This window comes from Mobula birostris, chromosome 8 (assembly GCF_030028105.1).
Source record: "Mobula birostris isolate sMobBir1 chromosome 8, sMobBir1.hap1, whole genome shotgun sequence".
NCBI lineage: Eukaryota > Metazoa > Chordata > Chondrichthyes > Myliobatiformes > Myliobatidae > Mobula > Mobula birostris.
Window position 1 is genome coordinate 164,958,158 of NC_092377.1, and position 23,930 is coordinate 164,982,087.

At 46.6% G+C, this 23,930-nt stretch overlaps 1 protein-coding gene across 1 annotated transcript; it reads left to right on the forward strand.

Annotated features, from left to right (window-relative positions):
- Positions 1-10,280: 10,280 nt before the first annotated feature.
- On the forward strand, positions 10,281-21,466 carry fam136a (family with sequence similarity 136 member A). The gene is made up of 3 exons (XM_072266740.1): positions 10,281-10,431; positions 12,466-12,606; positions 17,233-21,466. Exons 1-3 carry the CDS (start codon positions 10,339-10,341, stop codon positions 17,419-17,421), a joined length of 423 nt encoding a protein of 140 aa, XP_072122841.1. The 5' UTR covers positions 10,281-10,338; the 3' UTR covers positions 17,422-21,466.
- The last annotated feature ends 2,464 nt before the right edge of the window (positions 21,467-23,930 follow it).

Here is a 23,930-nt window from a genome sequence, read left to right on the forward strand (position 1 = left end):
TTCTCCTCCATAGATGCTGCCTGATTTGCTGAGTTCCTCCAACATTTTATGTGCAATGCCCCAGATTTCCAGCGTCTGCAGAACCTCTTGTGTGTATGGTACGGTCGCACTGTGGGGTTTCGTAAGGCTTCAGGTCAATAACTCATCACCAGAACTGGGAAAAGTTAGATTTAAGTTGCAGAGAGGGATGGATAGGACAAAGGGAATGTCTCTGATATGGTGAGAACAGGATCACCAGTTGGTTCCACTGTTTTTGTAAGCCATCTGGAATAAAGAGGGCAGCAGAGGTGGAGAGAGAGAAGCGAAGGATCGTGCAGGGATATCAGTGAAACTTAAAACCAGAAAGAGAATGGGAGTGAAATTCCCAGCAGACCACAATGTACTTGTGAGGAGAGAATTACTGATTTAATTTTGTAAAGTATTTTTTTAATTTTGTAAACTGATTTTAGTTTTGTAAAGTATTATTTAGAACATCGGGAACTTTGGCTTTGGTTCAAGACTGCAAAGACAACTACTGACACCTAGTGTACACATTCAGAACTGCTGCTGCTGACTTCATTTATTGATTGAGATACAGCGCGGAATAGGCCCTTCCGCCATTCGAGTCGTGCCACCTAGCAACCCCCCCCGATTTAATCCGAGCCTAATCACGGGACAATTTACAATGACTAATCAACCTACCAACCAGTATGTCCCTGGAGTGTGGGATGAAACTAGAGCACCCGGAGGAAACATGTGTGGTAACGCAGAGAACGTACAAACCCCTCAGAGGCGGGAATTGTCCGTACTGTAAGGTGTTGTGTTAACCACCATGCTACTGTACCACCCATATGGTTCAGTCTTTTCTAGCGTTGGTAATCTATTCATAAAAAATAGAATACATCTCTACACTGAAGACATCACTGCCGCAAGATATCCCAAGGTCAATGAAATACTTTTTTTTTTGGAGAGTGCTGATGTAGGAAATAGAGAACAAAGGTGTGTTGTGCACCATCTCGAAGTTCAAAATAAATTGATTATCCAACTACGTATATGCTACCATCTGCTGCCCTGAAATGCATTTTCTTACAGGCATTTTCAGGAAAAATGAAGAAATTCAATAGAATCTATGAAAAGCCATTCACAAACAAAGGCCAACGGACAACCAATGTGCAAAAGGAGATGAACAGTGCAAATAATAAAAAACAACAGTCATTCCAGGGTCACAGTCTCTCAGATCACATTTCATCCCCATTCTGGTGATTGGCCTGAACAACAGCTGAACCTCTTGACCATGTCTGCATGCTCTTATGCATTGAGTTGCTGCCACACAATTAGAAATTTGCATTAATAAGCATGTGTACCTAATAAAATGGCCACAGATTGTATATTTTTTGATTTTCCTGTAAATGCCTACAAGAAAATGAATCTCCAGGTATTATATGGCAACATATACATACTTAACAATAAATTTACATCGAGAGCTTTGATGAAATGACACTGAAGAGGAGTTATACTTTATACTTTATACTTTATTGTCGCCAAACAAATTGATACTAGAACGTACAATCATCACAGCGATATTTGAATCTGCGCTTCCCGCTCCCTGGATTACAAATCGACAGTAAATATTAAAAATTTAAATTATAAATCATAAATAGAAAATAGAAAAATGGAAAGTAAGGTAGTGCAAAAAAACCAAGAGGCAGGTCTGGATATTTGGAGGGTACGGCCCAGATCCAGGTCAGGATCCGTTCAGCAGTCTTATCATAGTTGGAAAGAAGCTGTTCCCAAATCGGGCCATACGAGTCTTCAAGCTCCTGAACCTTCTCCCGGAGGGAAGAGGGACGAAAAGTGTGTTGGCTGGGGGGGTCGTGTCCTTGATTATCCTGGCAGCACTGCTCCGAGAGCGTGCGGTGTAAAGTGAGTCCAAGGACGGAAGATTGGCCAACATGAGGAAGTCACGATCACGTTGGCCGGTGAGGCAGATGGTTTGGACATGAGGTTCTAGTGGAGGTGTTTCACAGCACCAGAGGCCTAGTTTTGCTCCCAGCCTCCAATGCTGTCTGTGTGGAGTTTGCATGTTTTCCCCTTTCATTTCCTTCTGGTAAGATGGCGGCGCAGTCGGTCGCAGCGGTCTTTCTGGTGTAATTGTTTGTCTTTTACGTCTTTTTTTATGATGGCAAGACCCTGCCGGATATTGAGAATATCAAACACTGCAGGTCTGCCCCACTAGCAAGTCGTTCGATAATGGGGGATTTGGATTGGTTGTGTACTGTGTTGCTGCTGCCTGCTACGCCAACCCAAGGAAGAAAACGTCAGACACGTTGCGCGGCCCAACAAATGGTGCAAATGGTTGTCTTTTTTTTGTGCGCCACTTTTTTTGTGATGGCAAGATTCTGTTGGACATCAGTAATGTAGAATATGGCAAGTTTAGTTCACTGGTCTTTGGCAAAATTGAGGGTGGGGATGCTGTGTGGCCTCGGGTGCCGCTCGACCAGGCCCTTACGCCGCAAGGTTGCCCGTTGCAGCTGCCGGAGGCGGTGTGGTGCAACAGGTGTCAATGCTGGGTTGCAGGCTGACCCCTCCTATCAGTGCTGCCCTCAGTTTGCTTGGTGGAAAACGAGCTGGATTGTGTTCATAGAAACAGAAAACCTACAGCACAATACAGGCCCTTCAGCCCACAAAGCTGTGCCGAGCATGTCCTCACCTTAGAAATTACCAGCAGCTCCAGACTACACCCAGCAGCTGTTCGTCTACAACTGCGTTTGTGCAAGATGAACGCAGCTCTGGTACAATATCCCATGCACCATAAATCTACAGGTCATAACTCCTGGGTTCTTGGGCTATGTATTTTGTGTGACTGTATGTTTACTGGATCTTATATGTGTTATATGTACTCAGTGCTGTGTATGACTGTTGGTACTGCATTTTGTACCTTGGCCCTGAGAAAAGCTGTTTCATTTGGCTGCGTTATTGTGCATGGTTGAGTGACAATTAAATTTTAATCAGCTAATGAACTTCCTCCCACAGGAAGTCATTGAAGTATACAAAGAACATAGAACAGCACAGTACAGGCCCTTCAGCCCACAACATTGTGCCAGCATCTTATCCTACTCTAAAGTCAATCTAATGCTTTCCTCACACATCGGCTTCCATCTTCCTTTCATACAGTCCTGTTGTGAGCAAATTATTATTATGATTATGATTATGAGGACACGCAGTCCCCTTTTATTGTCATTTAGTAATGTATGCATTAAGAAATAATAATGTTTTTCCAGAATGATATCACGAAAACACATGACAATCCGACTTAAAAACTAACAAAAACCACATAATTATAACATATAGTTACAACAGTGCAAAGCAATACTGTAATTTGATAAGAACAGACCATGGCACAGTAAAAGTCTCAGAGTCTCTCGAAAGTCCCATCATTTCACACAGACGGTGAACCTCCAGCACCGCCAATTTGCCAATGCAGCATCCTGGAAGCATCTGACCACATTCCGACTCTGAGTCTGTCTGAAAACTCCGAGCCTCCGACCAGCTCTCCAGCACCGAGCACCGAGCACCATCTCTGCCAAGCGTTTCGACCCCAGCTCCAGCAACGGGCAATAGGCAAAGCCGAGAAATTATGCGGGTAAAGCATTTGGTTTGGACTTGGTGGGCAGACGTGTTGTTTCTATACTGTATCTCTCTATGTCTCCGTGACAGTCTTTGCCAATTGCAAAGTTAATTTTGTAGCTGTACATTGCTTCTACTGTGTAGGTGAGCAATTGACTCTGGGGACGTGCATAAAAAGAGAAAAATTGGAATATACCCAAAGCGGCCTCCTCTACATTGGTGAGACCCATTGTAAATTGGTGGGGGGGGGGCACTTTGTGGAGCACCTCCACTCCATCCACTAAAAACTGGACTTCCCGGTGGCCCAACGTTTTAATTCTGATTCCCATTCCTGTTTCAATATGTTGGCCTATGGCATCCTCTTGTGATAAGGCCACCCTCAGGCTGGAGGAGCAACACCTTCTGTTCCATCTGGGTGGCTTCCAATCTGACGGCATGAATATTGATTTCTCCTACGGTAAAAAAAATCTCTCCCTCCCCCTCCCCTTTTCTTCTACTCCCCACTCTGGTCGTTTACCTCTCCTCAACTGCCTATCACCTCCCTGGGTCCCCTCCTCTTTCTTCCCTTTCTCCTATGGTCTACTCTCCTCTCCTATCAGATTCCTTCCTCTCCAGCCTTTTACCAGCTGGCTTCACCTATTCTCCCTCCGACCCCCACCTTTTTATTCTGGCATCCTCCCCCTTCCTTTTCAGTGCTGAAGGAGGGACTTGGCCCAAAACGTCGAACGTAGATGCTGCCTGATCTGCTGAGTTGCTCCAGCTTTTAGTGTGTGTTGAAAATGGAATAATGTAAAATTAATGTAACCGGGTATTGATGATGAATGTGGACTCGACAGGCCAATATTTCTCAGTGACGGTCCTCATCGACGGCTTTGTGCATTTATCTGCATCGTAGACCAGGAGCGAGTGGAGACACTGAGGAGAAACACCCAGATGGTTCAACATCACATGCCACAGAACAGGGGGAGGCCATTCTGGCCCTCAAATCTATCCCAACATTCTATGGGGGGAGGGAGGGAGGAGAAGATGGCGATGCGACGCACAGCGCGCGGCCTCTCTAGTGAAAATGAGTATCGTATTTGTTAAATAGGGGGCTGTGCACAATCCTGATTTGATGGAGACGGACGTGAGAAGCACGGAGGAACATCTGGAGAAACTTCTGAAATGTCTGCTTTGCTGCCGCTGTTACTATGTGATGGAGAATCTCCGGAGGGGAAGGCCCCAGATATTGCCTGTTGCCGGGGCCAGGGTCGAAGCACTTGGCAGAGATGGTGCTCGGTGCTCGGTGTCGGAGGGCTGGTCAGAGGCTCGAAGTTTTTGGACGGACTGAGAGTCGGACTGTGGTCGGGTGCTTCCAGGATGCTGCATCGGCAAGTTTGTGGTGCTGGAAACTCATGGCAGGGAGAGTTTTTTTCCTTCTACTGTCTGCGTGAGATGATGGGACTTTCGAGAGACTTTGAGACTTTTTTACTGTGCCATGGTCTGTTCTTATCAAATTACAGTATTGCTTTGCACTGTTGTAACTATATGTTATAATTATGTGGTTTTTGTCAGTTTTCTTAGTCTTGGTTTGTCTTGTGTTTCTGTGATATCACACTGGAGGAACATTGTATCATTTCTTAATGCGTGCATTACTAAATGACAATAAAAGAGGACCGTGTGCCCTCATAATCTAATCTAATCTAATATTCAACTGGGCCTCAGCACCCTTTCCCACTTCTGCACTGCATCCCATCCCATCACAATCTACCTGAAAGCACAGACCCCCAGGCTCAAGGCCAGCTACTGCCCCACTGTTATAAGTCCCTAACCCTAATGCGAGGTTCCCTTGTACAACAGGATGGACTCCTGACCTCACAAACCACCTCCTGGTGAAGTTGCAGATTAAAAATTAGCTTTATTCGTCACATGGACATCAAAACAAGTGAAGTGTGTCGCTAACACGAGGAAATCTGCAGATGCTGGAAATTCAAACAATACACATAAAAAGTTGCTGGTGAACGCAGCAGGCCAGGCAGCATCTCTAGGAAGAGGTGCAGTCGACGTTTCAGGCCGAGTCCCTTCGTCAGGACTAACTGAAGGAAGAGTGAGTAAGAGATTTGAAAGTAGGAGGGGGAGGGGGAGGGGGAGATCCAAAATGATGGGAGAAGACAGGAGGGGACGTCGACTGTACCTCTTCCTAGAGTTGCTGCCTGGCCTGCTGCGTTCACCAGCAACTTTGATGTGTGAAGTGTGTCGCTTCTGTCGACAACCAACGCAGTCTGAGGACTGTGCCAGGAGCCGTCTGCAAGTGTCACCACGCTTCCAGCACCAATAGTGTTGGAATCAGTTGTTTTTATACTTTTCTGAAAAATATTAGTTGAGCAAGACTAAAATCATAATTTCTTTTTTACTGACATAGTTTATTTTTTTAACAATTTATATCTTTAACAAACCCGCGTATTTTTCAGAGTACGTATGTGGTGGTTTGTCTCCGCTTACTGGCAGAAGGTGGTATTGCAGTTACAGATACCTTGTCATTTTTCATTGGCTGAGTATTCATTCGCACATTGTTCACGAGTTATATTTCTTATAATTGCGTAGCCTTTTGATTGGTTTCTGTTATCTAAGGAATTCCTGTTACCTCAAGTATAAAGATGATAGATCTTTAAAAGGTGACATATTGAATCTCTTTGATTTCACGTCTCTCATCTGCCTTGTATCACCGTTATTTTGTTTGTACCTTTGTTTAAGCTTTAAAATAAGCGAATCAATGAATCAAAGTTTCTCGATCATTCCTGAAGGAACCCAGGGATCGAAAGTAACCGAGAACCAACCATAGCATGCGCACAACTCCCTAACTCGAACCCATCTGTCTTTGGACTGTGGGAGGAAACCAGAGCACCCGGAGGAAACCCACAGGGTCACGGGGAGAACATACAGACTCCTTACAGACAGCGACGGGAATTGAACTCCGATCTCAATGGGTAGAAAGTTCAAACATCAGAGGTGCAGAGGGACTTAGGAGTCCTCATGTAAGACTCCCAGAAGGTTAATTTAAAGTCTGCGACTGTGGTAAAGAAGAATGTGGGGAGATGTCATTGAAACCTACCGAATGTTGAAAGGACTAGATAAGGTGCAAGTGGAGAGGATGTTTCCTATGGTGGGGCTGTCCAGAACTAGAGGGCACAGCCTCAAAACTGAGGGGCAACTTTTTAGACTAGAGGTAAGGAGGATTTTTTTTAGCCAAAGAATAGTGAATCTGTGGAATGCTCTGCCACAGACTACGGTGGAGGCCATGTCCATTGGTACATTTAAGGAAGAAGTTGATAGCTTCCTGATCAATCAGGGCATTAAGAAGTGGGATCTGGGATCAGCCATGATGGGACAGTGGAGCAGACTTGATAGGCTGAATGGCCTAATTCTGCTCCTATGTCTTATGGTCTTACAGCTGAAACTGTCAAGTGTTACACTAACTGTTATGGTACCATGCTGCCTTAATGTTTACCTGTACTTCACTTCTTCTGTCACTGTTACACTTTACTGTGCATTGTGTTATTCTTTTACCTTGCTCCGAAGATGGGAGGACAACCTACTGGCGGTTCATAAAGCAAGAAATTTACCTAACTACGTTATTAATAACACTTTTTCTGTGGAGGATTGTGGTAAACGATCACTGCAGATGATGAAGAGGTGAGCGAAGGCAGAGCTGACCTGAGGGTGGAGACGTGAGGCATTTGTAGCGGAGAAAAGTCGAAGCAGAGAAACTTCAGAGCCTGTCCACCCAAACTGAGAGTGAGGTCTGGTCGATCTAAGCACAGGGACAATTTGGAAAGGTTGGGTACAGGCCGAAACGGGGTGACAGGGTCCGGGGCCAGAGTATATCAAAGCGACAGGGCCTGGGTCCGAGCGTGGGGAACGACTTGGTGTGTGGACATTTTAAACACCAGGCCAGATGGACTGAGAAAGCCGGGTGTCGGGATCAGAGGTGAGGGTCGGGCCGGTTCTGCTCAATGCTCTGCGACGTTTGCCCTGCTCTCCGTGGAGCTGAGGCTGCTCTCTGGCTGCTCCAGGCTGCAAGCTCTGTGACGGTTTGCCGCTCTAACTGATGAACTGAGGCTGAGGCTGCGGGCCTACTCCAGCAGCTCCAGGCTTCGTGTCCCTGAACTCACTTTCGTTCTGAATGCTGTTGCTTGCTTTTATTGTTTGCACGATTCTCTGCGCGTTGGGTGATTGTTGGTCTGTTTTTAATTGGGTTCTTTCGGGTTTCTTGTTGTGTGGCTGCCTGTCAGCAGATAAATCTCAAAGTTGAATAATTTATACATATTTTGATAATAAATGTACTTTGAACTTTGAACTTTACACCTATATCCAGGGGTGGAGGTAGTGAGGATAAGCTCCCACTACCTACTAAATGCTCCCAAAGGCATGCACATCAAATAGCCTCTGAGAACCAAGTCCAGCTCCTGGCCTTCACGTGTGGCTTCGCTACTAAGCCCGGCAGAACCTTTTCTACTGACAGGAGAAGGGGTAAAGGAGGGTTATTGCCACCTTAAAACCAGTTGTATCAGGCAGATGAGGCTTGTCAGCCGTGGTTGGCAGCTCATTAGGGAGAAGAAAAGCTCTGATCTCAAACCTCTGATGCCTTGTGCCTACACCCACTCATGGGGAAGGCTTTGGGAGTAAACCCTGATGGATAAATTTGGAACTGGAGTCCCTAAGGTGGGCCCAATGCTGAGTACAGCACTGACTGGCAGCTCCTGCGACGCCGCTGGTGCCAAGCTGTATCGGTCTCTGCCGTTCCTCTGGATTCAGCAGCTGTGTGCAGAAGAGCAGCCGTCTGCTGCACGGGCAACAGCATGCTCTCCAAATCATAGTGCCTTGCCTTGCGTATCATGTAGACTGCTGGGTGCAGCACCCATGGTTGACCCTGACCAATGGAGAGCCTCACACTTCAATCTACCTCAGTGCACTGCATAATGAATTGATTGGACTGGTCATGATAGGGCTGTGTCTCTACCAGAGGAGGTGTAAGGTGTTCCTTCCCTCCGCTAGCCTGCAGGTCACCCTTGGGCAAGGTGCAGCACCTGCTTAGCCCCCAATCGGGGTCATGTGAAGCCATGGGAACTTGTGGTGGATGGTCGTATGAGCAGCCGGTGCAGATCACAAGTCCTGGTTATGTGACCACTGACGCCAGGCAGACAATCTCTGAAGAGTATTGATAATGGCAGGGGTCGCTTGTCTTGTAAAGGCACTGCCCAGAAGAAGGCAATGGCAAACCATTTCTGTCGAAAAATTTGCCAAGAACAGTCAAGGTCATGGAAAGACCATGATCGCCCCTGCCTAACAACATGGCACTGCTGTGTATTAAATATTTAAGTAATATTTGAGTAACCCTTTATGTGTGTATTGTTTGATTAAGCATTCTTGTTCATTTAAAAAATTCGTTATGGGTTATACGTAAAAATAGGTGAATTGCATACATCATCACGCTACCACGTGATACGTGAGCGCCTCGCTTAAAGTAAGCACGAAGTTAGACCCACATTCCCATGTCTTCCTTTGAATTAGTTTAATGTTTTGAAGTTACAAAACATAATGAACGAATGAATGAATTGTAAACACGAGGAATTCTGCAGTGACTGGAAATTCAAGCAACACACATCAAAGTTGCTGGTGAACGCAGCAGGCCAGGCAGCATCTCCAGGAAGAGGTGCAGTCGACGTTTCGGGCCGAGACCCTTCGTCAGGACTAACTGAAGGAAGAGTGAGTAAGGGATTTGAAAGTTGGAGGGGGAGGGGGAGATCCAAAATGATAGGAGAAGACAGGAGGGGGAGGGATAGAGCCAAGAGCTGGACAGGTGATTGGCAAAAGGGATACGAGAGGATCATGGGACAGGAGACCCAGGGAGAAGGAAAAGGGGGAGGGGGGAACCCAGAGGATGGGCAAGGGGTATAGTCAGAGGGACAGAGGGAGAAAAAGGAGAGTGAGAGAAAGAACGTGTGCATAAAAATAAGTAACAGATGGGGTACGAGGGGGAGGTGGGGCCTTAGCGGAAGTTAGAGAAGTCGATGTTCATGCCATCAGGTTGGAGGCTACCCAGACGGAATATAAGGTGTTGTTCCTCCAACCTGAGTGTGGCTTCATCTTTACAGTAGAGGAGGCCGTGGATAGACACGTCAGAATGGGAATGGGATGTGGAATTAAAGTGTGTGGCCACTGGGAGATCCTGCTTTCTCTGGCGGACAGAGCGTAGGTGTTCAGTAAAGCGGTCTCCCAGTCTGCGTCGGGTCTCGCCAATATATAGAAGGCCACATCGGGAGCACCAGACACAGTATATCACCCCAGTCGACTCACAGGTGAAGTGTCGCCTCACCTGGAAGGACTGTTTGGGGCCCTGAATGGTGGTAAGGGAGGAAGTGTAAGGGCATGTGTAGCACTTGTTCCGTGAACAAATGAATTGATCTGTATGAACAGTACACATCCCAAGTGTTTTACTGTACCTCAGTACATGTGACAACAATAATTGCGATTAGGAAGGTTTAAGTCACTCGGTGGTTGAAGAGCCCAACCCTACCCATGGAGTTCGGAGTTCTCAAAGGAGAGAGCATTGTCCTGAAGTTGCCCCTCCCGATCCGCGGGGCGGCGCCAGCGGCGGAGGGTGAGCTGGAGGACAACCCCCGCCCCCGCCCCCGACGCCGCGGCCGCTCTTGCCTCGCCGTAGCCTCCTCGGCGCCGGGGCAGCGTGCAGCGATGGCGGCCGCCGAGTCCCAGCAGCGCCGGCTCCAGCGGGCGGTGGACGCGATGGTGCAGGGCCTGGAGAGGGAGCAGATCCGCAAGATGCAGGTGGGCCTTCACGGCGGAGCCGCGCTCGCTGCCGCTGCCGGGGGAGGGAGGAGGGAGGTGGAAGGTCGAGGGCATGGGCATGGGAAGTGGAGAGAGAGTGGGTGGCCTGGGTGACGGTGGGTGGGCCGGGTGAGGGGCCAGGAGTAGGGAGGGGGCCTGGGCCGGGGAGGGGCAGGTGTTGAATGAGAGTGAAGATTTGCGGAGGGAGTGGGGTCGGGAGATGATGGGACGGGGTGGGAGTGAGTGGAGAGAAGGGTGGGGAAGGGGAGAGGTTGAGGTTGAGGTGGGTGGGGTAGGGGTGAGGAAGGAGGGAGGGGAGAGGCGGTGTGGGGTGGTGGTTGGGAGGAGAGTAGAAGGCATGGGGTGAGGGGGAAAGGGGAGGGTAGCAAGTTAAGTGAGAGAAGTTGGTGGGTAATGGGGAAAGTCGAGAGCGAGGAAAAGGCCAGAGAGGGAAACTCTCTGGAGGCGGGAGGGAACGGAGGAAAAGATCCCTGGCGGTTGGGGGATGATACCTGATGGCAATGGTGGGGGAGAGTAGGTCCTAAGGTATGTTTGACAGGGAGGGAGGGGGAAGGTTGTGTTCACTGAACATCCATAGCTCCACCCCTCCCCCTCCCCCTCCCCCTCCCCCTCCCCCTCCCCCTCCCCCTCCCCCGCACCCTCCCCCTCCCCCTCCCCCGCACCCTCCCCAGCATGTGTTTGCATTGAATGAAAAGCTGTTCATGATTGCAGGACCAAAGGTCAGTCCTGAGCACTGGCTACTGCCCAAATCGAACCCTGTGGCTTTATGAGGATTCCCTTGAGCAGGAGTCCATGGACCCCTCGGTTGATGATAGGGGTCCGTGGCGTAAAAAAGAAGTTGGAAGCCCATGTTTTGGAGGTTCGCTTACAGATGGAGTTGGGTGGTGAGGAAGGCAAATGCAATGTTACCATTCATTTCAAGAGAACCAGAATATAAAAGCTGGCTTGCAATGCTGAGGCATTGGTCAGCCCACACTTGGGGTATTGTGAGCAATTTCACCCCCCATATCAAAGGAAAGCATTGGAGACGGCCAAGAGGAGGTTTGTAGGCATGATTCTGGGGACAGAAGGGTTAACATATAAGGAGCATTTCAAAGTTCAAAGTAAATTTTATCAGAATGCATGTATGTCACCACATACAACCCTGAGATTCATTTTCTTGCGGGCATACTTAACAAATTTATAGAATACAACACCAATGCCAAGCTGCATGGGTCCTAGTGCCCTTCCCTTGGACAATATCGGTGTCGTGGAGAGGGGAGACTTGCAGCATGGGCAACTGCCGGTCTTCCATACAACCTTGCCCAGGCCTGCGCCCTGGAAACCTTCCAAGGCGCAAATCCATGGTCTCATGAGACTAACGGTTGCCTATTAACTACAACACGATCAATGAAAGATCAACCAGAGTGCAGTAGACAACAAATTGTGAAAGTGTAAGTATCGATAAATAGCAATAAGTAATGAAAATGTGAAATAATAAGATAAAGAGAGTGATCAATTTCATGTTCCTGGATGTCAAGATCTCTGAGGACCTAACCTAGTCCCAACATATCAATACAGCTACGATAAAGAAGACAGCGGCTATATTTCATCAGGAGCTTTAAGAGATTTGCTTTGTTAACTAAAACACTCAAAAACTTCTATAGATATACTGTGGAGAGGATTCTGACGGGCTGCATCACTGTCTAGAATGATTGGGGATGGGGAGGGGGGAGCTACTGCACAGGACTGAAAGAAGCTGCAGAAGGTCATAAGATTAGTCCGCTCCATCTTGGGTACGAGCCTCCATAGTACCTTAGAACAGGATTGAGAGGGAAAGTAAGTCAGCCATGAAAGAATGGCAGAACAGACTCGATGGACTGAATGGCCTCATTCTGCTCTGTTTTAGTCTAATAGTTGCGCCCAGTGAACGGTAACAAAGGTGAACAATATATAACCTGTCCGCTGCATTTGAAAGAGAGAACGGTGTGGGGAACGGGGATTTCAGTGCTGGTGTTTAAATTTCTTCACCAGGGAAGAATGTTCCGCTGCAGCGCTGACTGCTGTGACAACGGCATCTCCTCCATGGAAGAGGTTCATCAGTGTATCGAGCGATGTCACACCCCTCTTGCCAAGGCACAGGCTGCTGTCACCGGGGAGCTTGAGAGGTTCCAGGTAAGCAACAGTCTGCCTCCACCCCAGCTAATTAGATCGTTGCTCTTCCTTCCGCCCATCCGAGTTAGTTATCGGGAGCGCTGCGTATGCAGGGCCCTCAGCATTGTCAACAATCTCTCCCATCCATCCAACAATCTCTTTCACCCCCTACCATCAGGCAGGAGGCACCGTAGCCTTAGGGCAAGAACTGTTGGGATGGGAAACAGCTCCTTCCCCCAGGCCGTGAGACGACTGAACTCCCTGCCACCACCCAGGTCTCATCGTGTATGAAGTGCCCGTAGCATAAAGAGTGGTAGGAAAGTGCAGCACAGAAACACTTTTGGCCCATCTAGTCCATGCAAAACCATTTAAAGTGCCTACTCCAATCAACATGCACAGGAACCACTGACATCCGTACCCCTACTATCCATGTACCTATCCAAACTTCTCTTAAAGGTTGAACAATGCTGTTTACTTGTTGACTTGTACTGTAAAATGCAGCTTATTACGTGTTAATTTGTTTGTGGCAATAATACCTTTTGTGTTGTGCCCCGTGGTCTGGAAGAATTTCATTGTGTTTAGTGGAGTACATGTCTACGTTTGGATGTTCAATAAACTTGAACTTGGGGGAAGTTTGTGTCCCACATTATAGAAAGGCTGTGGAAGCTTAAGAGAAGCTACAGAGCAGGTTTACTAAGATGCTGCCTGACTAGTGGGTATGCCTTATGAGGATAGGTTGAGCAAGCGAGGGCTTTTCTCTTTGGAGAGGAGGATGTTGGCTGGAACTGTGTCTAGAGTAGGGGTCACCATGTTGAAATAAGGGGTAGGCTATTTACAGCTGAGGTGACACAAGTTTGCTTCACTTTGCGGATCGTGTCTTGTGAGATTGAGCGAGCTGGGGCTTTTCTTTGTGGAGCAAAAGGATGAGAGGCCTTGATAAGAGGTGTATAAGATGAAAAGAGGCAAAGTTTGAGTGGACAGCCAGAGACTTTTTCCCAGGGTGGAAATGGCTAATACAAGGGGGCATAATTTTAAGGTGGTTGGAGGGAAGTATGGGGGAGGGGATGTCACACAGGTTTTTATTACGCAGAGAGCGGTGGGTGTGTGGAACATGATGCCGGGGTAGCATTGTGGTTGACACAACGCATCACAGTACAGATGATCAGGGTTCAATTCCCAGCGCTGCCTGTACGTTCTCCCTGTGACTACATGGGTTTCCTCCGGGTGCTCTGGTTTCCACCCACGGTCCAAAGACGTACCAGTTGGCAATTTACATGGTTACTGTAAATTGTCCTGCAATTAGACAGATTAAATCAGGGGATTGTTGGGCTGTGTGGCTCGAAGGGCCGGAAGGGCTTATTATGTACTGTTTCTCAATCAATCAATTAATCAATTAATACATTAGGCACATGCTGAAAGAAAAGTGGAGGGAAGGGTTAGATTGATCACAGGTTAAAGGGTCAGCACAACATTGTGGGCTGAAAGGCCTGACCTGCACTGTACCCTTCTATGTAAGTTGTATTTTATCTCGGTATTTGTCAGAAGAGGTTTGTAGGATTTGGTGAAATAAAATGCTTTGGATGAGAGGAGAGTGAGGTTCAAAATAAATTTATTATCGAAGTACGTGTATGGTGTATGTTTGAATAGCGAAGGGTAGGTATGTGGATGTGAGGGTGTAAGCAGATATCCGAATCAAGTTTATTGTCACTAACACTCTCAAGCTCAAGTTTAATTAACGTTACGCGAATACAGCTGAATGAAACAACAGCTGTCTGGAGCCTAGCGCACACAGTACATTCATGATAACAAGCAAACATACAGTCATGCAAAAAGACTTATATACGTGCAAATAGCTCTGAGTGACATGTCCTGCAGATTGATGGTGCAGTTCCCAGCAGTCCGCAGGCAAACACACACACTCAATCCAGCTTGTCATTGCACTGGTCAAACACTGGAGGGCAGCACCAACAGGAGATGCCAGCCCCCAGCCGAACATGGACACCACGCTGCACTGCCTCCACTGTCTCCTCTCCTAGGCTGCAGCAGCAGGCAAGGCGTCTGCTTGAGACCTAGATCTCTCTACAGCCGAGGCTGTGTGGCTCTCCTGCTATCTGTCGCGCCAACAAACAAGGGAAACAGGCCTGCAACACCTTAAGTTGTCAATGTCCAACAGGGTCTTACGATTGCAAGAGAAACGTCCAAGGCAGTCACCCGTGATTACACTGCACGCCACTTTCACGCATCGAGTCCAGCTCCTCCGCCAATTAGCAGCTCGCTGATGGCGTAGACCTGCAGTATCTGACATTCTTAGAGTCCAGCATTATCTTACAATCGTAAAAAGACAAAAACACCTTTGCTTGGCCCCCGAGAAGTGGCTGCATCCAAGCGCACCACCATTCATCTTATATATTGTGAAATTTGTTGTTTTGAGACAGCAGTACGGTGCTAATGTAAAATATACTACAAAATACAATAAGAAATGTATATATTAAATAACAGCATATTGATTTGGTGCACAAATAGAGAGGTAGTGGACTGTTCAGAAATCTGATGGGGAAAGGGGAGGAAGCTGTTCCTAAAATGTTGGGTGTGTGTTGTTGGGCTTGTTTACCTCCTCAGTGGGAAGAGAGCATGTCCTGCGTGGTGAGGCTCCTTTGTGATGGGGTTTGGGTTTGGGCTGTAACTGGTACTGTGATTGGAACAGATATCAGTGGCAGAAGCCGTTTGGACAGGTGGCTGAAGGAAAAGGGAATAAAGGAATATGGTTGAAGTATGAGCACTGGGATTTGGGGTACTGATCACATAGCTGGGGTACACGTTACCCATGTACCGTGGAGAGCATTCGAACTGGCTGCATCACTGGGGAGGGGGACATTGCCCAGGATCGAAATAAGCTGCAGAAAGCTGTGAACTCAGACAGCTCCACCATGGGCTCCAGCCTCCCCAGCATCCAGGACATCTTCAAGGAGCAGTGCCTCAAAAAGGCGGCGTCCATCATTATGGACCCCCATCATCCAGGACGTGCCCTCTTCTCATTGACACCATCAGGTAGGAGGTACAGAAGCCTGAAGACACACACTTAACGATTCAGGAACAGTTTCTACCCCTCTGCCATAAGATCCCTAAATAAACATTGAGCCCATGAACACCACTCACTACTTTTTTGCACTACCTATTTAATTTAACTATTTAATGTATAGAATTCACAGTTTTTATTATATTGCATTGTACTGCTGCCACAAAAATGACAAATTTCATTACATATGCTGGTGATATTGAGCCTGATTCTGATAAAGGCTAGCAGGCACTTACTGGTAGTGACAGCTGTTTCTATACTGTGTTTGTTTTTCCCTCTCTGGGTCTTGGTTTGGAGACCAGGCATGAATAATGAGCTCCAGTCCTCACCAGCTGCCTCAGTATCTTCACCAACGGAGTTTATCAGACTCAGTTCAACCCCTTATGTGCAGGTGTTCCCGAAAAAGAAACTGCCCACTAGCTCGACTTGGTGAAGCCCAGCTATCTGATCACTTGTATGTTACAAGTAGAGGTGGGGCCAGTCCTGTCTGAGTTTTAATCTCCATGTGCCCAATCTGCAAGTGCTTGACTTTGGTATCATAAGACTGTTTGACATAGCAGAATCAGGCCATTCAGCCCATCGAGTTTGCTCCACCATCCCATCGTGGCTGATTTATTATCCCCCTCAACCCCATAACTAATCGGGGAGAACCCCGATTTAAAAATACCCAATGACTTGGCCTCCACAGCCGACTGTGGCAAGGAATTCCACAGATACTCTACACTCCTCTTCATTTCTGTTCTAAAGGGATATCCTTGTATTTGGAGGCTGTGCCCTCTGCTCTGAGACTCCCTCACTATAGGAAACATCCTCCACTCTATCTAGGCCTCTCAGTATTCGATAGGTTTCAATGAGATCCCCCGTCATTCTTCTAAAAGCTGGTGAGTACAGGCCCAGAGCCATCAATGCTCCTCATACATTAACCCTTTCATTCCCGGGATCATTTTCATGAACCTCATCATGCTCTCCAATGTCAGCACATCCCTTCTCAGGTAAGGGGCCCAAAACTGCTCACAATACTCCCAAGTACAATTGACCAGGGCCTTATAAAGCCTCAGTATTACATCCTTGCTTTTATATTCTAGTCCTTTTGAATTTTATTTATTTGAAATTCAGGGTGGAATAGGCTCTTCCAGCCCTTCAAGCTGTGCCGCCCAGCAATCCCGATTTAACCCTGGCCTAATCACAGGACAATTTACAATCACCAGTTAACCTATTGACTGGTGAGAGGAAACTGGAGCAGCTGGAGGAAGCCTGTGTTGTCATGAGGAGAACATACAAACTCCTTACAGACAGTGTGGGAATTGAACCGGGGTTGCCTGTACTGTAAAGCATTGTGTTAACCACTGCGCTACCGTGCCTCCTCTAAATGATGCTAACGTTGCTTCCTCATCACCGACTCAACCTGCAATTTAACCTTTAGGGAATCCTGCAAGTCCCTTTACACCTCTCATTTCGGAATTAGCTCCCCTTTTGGAATTTGTTTGCGCGGAACACCCGTCAGCAAGCAGGTAAACTGAGGCTGAGTAGGAGAAAGCCTTTCAGACTGATGTGTTACTTTCTCATTGCAGAATCGTCTGCAACGCTGCATGATGGATTGTAACGACCGAGCAAAGGATGCCCTTGATTCGGGAGCGAGAGAGCTGGACGTCAAGCAGAAAGCCGAATCCTGTGTCACCAAATGTGTGGATGATCATGCTGTCCTCATCCCCAGCATGACGAGGACTTTGAAGGACTCGTTAGCCTCCATTGCGAAGTAAGGCTGCGTCCTCACCCGTAAAGCTGAATCTCTGGTTAAGGAACGTATGCTGCGCCGAAGCGGGGGCGTCACCCCGAACCAAATATTCCAATACAGTCTATCCATGTGAAAACCTGGCCCAGAGGCTCCAATTCACACACCACTGCAGACCGTAGAGCAAAAGCGATAAGAACCGTAGGGTAACCGGTTGCTTGGAGGTGGGTGGCAACGATTTCCAGGAACAGCAGTCGCAGCTGGAGACCTATGACCTGTCAGTTCAGAGTCTGCATGACACATTTCACAGTGTACACTCCTGTCCCTCATTTCTGCACATTGAAAATCATTCTGGGGCAACGACTATAATCTCCTAATTCTTCCTCAAAACACCGACTTTTGCTGGGGCAAACAGGCACAACAGCAATCTGCTGCCTCACTTAGCCGACCATCCACGGTTTTAAATGGACATTGCGGCCAGCGCCTCATCACCTGGTGTTTCACTGGGTGGTGAGCGGAATCTGCAGCCTTGGCTTAAATCTCTTCCTTCCCCTATCCCCTTTCCCATTCATCTATCCCCCATCCCCTGTTCCAGTTAAAGTCAAGACCAAGTCTTGTCTAACTGTATGTACATATGACGAAACGAAACAACGTTCTTCCAGACCACAGTGTACCAGAAACCCCCTTTCCCCTTCCCCTACCCGCTATCCCCTTTCCCATTTCTGCTTCCTTCTCCTCCTTTCTCCGTCCTGATTGTACACTACTTGGTGCTACACCGGTCCCCGTAATAGGGCAAGGGATCTTGGCCCAAGGTTCAGAATCAGGCTTATTGTCACTGACATGTTGTGGAATTTGTGGCAGCAGTACAGTGCAATACATTTAAGAAATTAGGTTACAATAAAAAAATATTTTTTTTGAAAAATCAGCAGTGTGAAACGGGGGCAAAAATCGGTAAGGTAGTGTTCATCGGTTCATTGTCCATTCAGATATCAGACAATGGAGGGGAAGAACCCGTTCCTAAAACATCGCATGTGAGTCCTCGGACTCCCATACCTTCTCCCGGTTGGTAGCCAGTAAATGGAGTCTGACAAGAAACTATGGATATAATAGAAAGATCACTAGAAATACTCAGCAGAGATCTGAGAAACACGCACAAAATGCTGGAGGAACTCAGTATCTGAGAATGTAGTTTTAAGTATTTGCTTCATAGCTTGATGACTACTTCAGCTGCATTGTAGTAAATTAACAAATAGATCTGGAAATTTGCCTTAATTCTGACAACTTTGAGAGGGTGCCATTGTTGTAAAGCAGTGTTAAGTGTACAGACACTCATTTTACCTGCAGCCTCTCACACGCACACAAACACAAACACCAGTTATTTACCCAGTGCAGTGTGCACAGGAAGCGTGGTCAAGGTGAGGTGATACTGATGCAAGCCTGCCTTGAGAGTAGACGCTGCTGTGCCTATAATAAGTTTGCTGCTAGATAGTGCACACTACAGTGGACAGGAAACAGCACTATATTTAGTAAGTAATATATACCTGCTGTTGACATCGTCTGGCTGCTGTCTTTTGTCTAGCCTCAGTTGAACAGTTTGCCCATCAGTTCCTTCATCTGTTTTATTGTTTGCCAGTGCTCTCTGATCTGTCTGTTTACTGCTTCTTTTCCGCTCAGACCAATTTCAAAGATGGTTAACGCCTGAGACTGGTAGGAAGAAGCAAGGAGACTGTCAGGCATTGAACAGCGTTACGGGAGAGGCAGTGTCTATGTTCTCATTTCATCTTTTCTGTGCCACCATGCCTCCTCATGCAAGTGTTTGTGGTACAGAGGCATTTGACGCTTAAAGACTGTCCTCCATCTGTCGTAGTCATAAAGCAGCACAGCACAGAAACAGGCTCTTCGGCCCATCTTGTCCATGCTGAGTTGTTATTCTGCCTAATCCCATCGACCCACACCTGGACCATAGCCCTCCGTACCCCTCCTATCTACATCTCTTAAATGTTGAAATCCAACCTGCAACCAGCTTATTCCACACTGGCCACCCTCTGAGTGAAGTTCCCCTTAAATATTTCACCTTTCACCCTTAACCTATGACCTCTAGTTCTCACCCAACCTCAGTGGAAAATACCTACTTGCATTTAGCCTATCCGTACCCCTCATAATTTAGCATACCTCTTTCAAATCTCCCCTCATTCTCCTACGTTGCGGGGGACATAGTCCTTGTCCTTCCTCCAGTCTCAGTTGAACAGTTCCTCCAGGACAATCCGTTTACTCTTCAATGTTCTCTGATTTGTCTGTTTACTCGGTGCTTCTTTCAATTCAAATCTGCTTCAGTGATGGTTAACATCTGTATGCGAAGGAGTCTGTTTACAGGAAGCAGGGGGCTGTTGAGTATTTATGCTCTTGTGAAGGATAACATCTGTATGCAAGGGAGACTGGTGCTAGGAAGCAGGGGGCTGTTGAGCATTAGACAGTTTCTGTGCTCGTGAAGGATAAACTATTCGCCATGTACATTTACATGTGGGAGGAGTTTGCTGTGCTCAGGGCACGACAAGCAACAAAAAAAATTTCAGCAATTATAAAGAATGATATATAAGTAGAAAAGCTAATAAAATTAGAGGTTAAAGGACAGATGTGGACTAAAGTGTACATAAATAAAGCCACAGGCATATTTAGAATGTAAACAGCATTATAAAAAGTGGTTAAAGTGTTTATAGTGCAAAGAGGTGATGGGGGAAGGGTAATAGAGGCGGGGGCTAAATGGAATTGTTGATCTTGGGCACTGGTGGTGTATAGCGGTTAGCGCTACGCTATTACAGTTTGGAGCGTTTTGAAGTTCAGTTCTGGCACCATTCTGTAAGGAGTCTCTGTCTGTCCTCCCCTGTGGAATGCCTGGGTTTTCCCCAAATCCTCCGGTTTCCTCCCACAGTCCAAAGACATAACAGTGACCAATTTATCTCGGTAAATTGTCCTGTCATTTAGGTGTGGGTTAATCAGTTTTCTCAGGGGTTGCTGAGGTGGCACTGTATCGCTAAATAAAATAATAGTTTTCTTTTAATAGCTCCATCAGCGCTTTCCAAAAGGGAGCTTTTAGAAAAGGCAGTTTGCGGGGTGGATTTGTGTCTACGATTATTTTTCCTGCCTATTTCTTTCTCCTGGTTATGTACAACTTGTACAGTGACAGTAAACCTTTTTTTTCCGTAGCGCCATGCCTCGTCACAGCTGGAAATTGCAGATGGGTGTGGGATGGGGCACTCGACATTTAAGGACTTTCCTCTATCTAATTTTTCTATTCCCAGGATTATCTCTATATAGAGTAAAACTCCAGTAATCTGCCATGTTTGATGTTGGATTAGCAGGTTCTCAGTGCTGTTGGATGGGGATGCAGTGTGTAGGAAGGAAGCATGGCATGGCGGACCTGAGCCAATACCCAGCCATGGCTACTTCAGGCACATGGTTAGTGCATTCTCAGAGTTTTATTGTAAGTCTCAAATTAATGTTATGTCAGTAAGAATGTTCTGACTGCTTCGTGCATGTGACAAACCAGACTGTAAAACATAAGTGATCTGATTGTGTAGCTGAACGAACTGTTGCGTCTGCTGTTGTCTGTTCCTCAGTGTTTGATGTGCATTGCTTACCGAACCTCTCGAAATAAAAGTCCAGTTAGAAATTTAGGAGGAATGAGTTCATTTTGCAGTCTGCTGAATTCATCTGAAGTAATTATGCTCCTTCTGCAAATTGTATCTTGTATCATGGAAAAACTAAACCAAATTGCTAAATTTGCTTTGCTCCTGGGCTGTTAAATGAGTCAGTGAGGTTCTGTTAACTTGAGCAACATTGCTGCCACTGGTCAGATCAATACAATTGTCATGTCTGACCCTATTACCTCAGGTATTTACGGGCCAGTTTTAAAAAAACAATACTTTTGAATGAATTTATGTACTGAGAAAGTAAACGAGAGGTGTACTGTGAAGCCCTTAAAGATATATTTTTTCTGTTTGGAGTTGGTTTAACTGTGAAGTTTCCTGGGCAGGGTGTCTGTATGAATGTCAAATTAAAGAAGTTTAAGTTCAGGTGTTTGTTTTATGTGTCTACGCACACTGTGGCCACTTAATTAGGTACAGGCATGAAATCCAGTGCGGTCTTTTGCTTCTGTAGCTCATCCCCTTCAAAGTTTGACAAGTTGTGCATTCAGAGTTGCTTTTCTGCACACGACTGTTGTAATGCATGGTACTTGAGTTACTGTCCACTTGCTGTCAGCTGGAACTGTTCTGGCCCTTCTCTGACTTCTCATTAACAAGGCATTTTCACCCACAGAACTACTGCTCACTTGATTTTTTTGTTTTGTTTTTGACATCATTTTCAGTAAACTCTAGACTGTTGTGCATGAAAATCCCAGGCAATCAGCAGTTTCCGAGATATTCAAACGACCTCGTCTGGCACCAACAGTCATTCCACAGTCGAAGTCACTTAGATCTCATTTCTTCCTCATTCTGATGTTTGATCTGAACAACAAATGGGCTATATTAACATAATTAATTACAGGTTATGTTACAATTAACAGATTTCAAAATTATATTAACATTATGTAAAGAAAATCCAGCTGTGCAGCAGCAAAGTCTATGTGCACGGGAGCATTTCAGTTACTGTGCGGCCGCACACCTGTGCAGTTTATCGGGAACAGTGTTCCCAGGTTACAGTGGGATGTCATTCCTGTGAACTGTTCATCACTGAAATAGTTTGCATGTTGGAACTGCAGCTGTAAGCCATGTTCCTGCACTGCAGAAGATGCCTGCAGCCCTGCAACTCATTAAATCCATTCCACTGGTCTCCCACACACTCGTTCATATGAAAGGACCATACACTAATCAAGCTGGAGAGGACCCAAATCTCTTGAACTTGCAGGTGAAGTTACAAAAGTCTGGTCTATAAACACAGGTATATAGTAATCAGCACAAGCAGACAATAATCCTAGCACGGCCTAACCAGTGTCCTGTACAGCTGCAGCGTGATGTCCCAATTCTAACACTCAGCATGCTGGCTGTTTATTTACTTATACATAGCGAATCAGCGCAGAAAAGGCCATTTGGACCCAATGAGCCACAACCATCCCCCCCCCCCATTTAACCCTAGCCTAATCATAGAACAAGTTATAGTGACCAATTAACCTACCAGCTGGTACACCTTTGGACTGGGAGGAATCAGACACCTGGAGGAAGCTCACGTGGTCACAGGGAGAACGTATAAACTCCTTAAGGACAGCGCCGGAATTGAACTCCGAACTCCAGGCCGTGGCACCCTGAGTAGGAGCAAGTTGAATCCAGCCTTCACTGCCCTAACATCCAGCATGAGCTATGAACTTGCACCGTGCCCCCCCTGCAGGTCTCTCCACATGAGTGTTTCTAAGGTCTCTGCTGTTTATATGTCTGACCAGTGCTAGACGACTCAAAACACCTTACCTCACGTTTGTCTGGATTAAATTTCGTCAGCCATCACTTTGGCCACTTTTCCAACTGATTTACACTCAGTGGCCACTTTATTACGAACCTCCTGTACCAAATAAAGTGGCCACTGAGTCTATGTTTGTGGTTTTCTGCTGCTGTTGCCCATCCACTTCAAAGTTCTATGTCTTGTGCATTCAGAGATGCTCTTCTGCACACCACTGTTGTAACATGCAGTTGTTTGAATTACTTTTGCCTTTAACCAATCTGGCCATTCTTAGACATCTCTCATTAACAAGGCATTTTTGGCCACAAAACTGCCACTCTCTGGATTTTTTTTGTTTGTTTTTCCCACCATTATCTGTAAACTAGAGAATTGTGCATAAAAATCCCAGAAGATCAGCTATTTCTGAGATCCTCAAACCACCCTGTCTGGCACCAGCTATCATTCCACAGTCAAAGTCACTTGGATCACATTTCTTCCCCATTCTGATATCTGGTGTGAACAACAACTGAACGTCTTGACCATGTCTGCGTGCTTTTATGCATTGAGTTGATTAGTGGAAGTTGTTTACATGGATGTTAGCAAAGCCTTTGACAAGATCCCGCAGATTTTTCATTCTTGAGCAGGTGTACCTAATAAAGTGGCCACTGCGTGTACATAATACATATATGAAAAGCATGGAAGATTCCAGCACCAATTCCCTGTGGTACTACATTGATTACAGTCAGAAAAGCAACCCACCACCACTACCCTCTGCCTTCTATCTTAAAGCCAATTTTGGAGTCAGTTTACCAAAACACCTTGGTACCCGTATGCACTAACTTTCTCAACCAACCTTCTATATGGGACCTTGTCAAAAGCCTTGCTGAAGTCCATGTCTATCACCTTCATTGCTTTTCTTAATAACCTCCTCAAAAAAGGGGGAGTGGCACTGTAGTATAGTGGTTAGCAAGACGTTTTACAATACCAGCGGCCCGGGTTCAATTCCTGCCACTGCCTGTGAGGAGTTTGTACGTTCTGTCTGTGACTGCGTGGGATTCCTCCAGGTGCTCCAGTTTCCTCCCACAGTCCAAAGATGTATCAGTTGGTAGG

Bases quoted from the DNA above. Each gene is read 5' to 3' on its own strand.
- fam136a (XM_072266740.1), top strand. From the start codon at position 10,339: ATGGCGGCCGCCGAGTCCCAGCAGCGCCGGCTCCAGCGGGCGGTGGAC. The intron at 10,432-12,465 runs GTGGGCCTTCAC...TTTCTTCACCAG, and splicing joins AGCAGATCCGCAAGATGCAG to GGAAGAATGTTCCGCTGCAG. The intron at 12,607-17,232 runs GTAAGCAACAGT...TTCTCATTGCAG, and splicing joins GGGAGCTTGAGAGGTTCCAG to AATCGTCTGCAACGCTGCAT.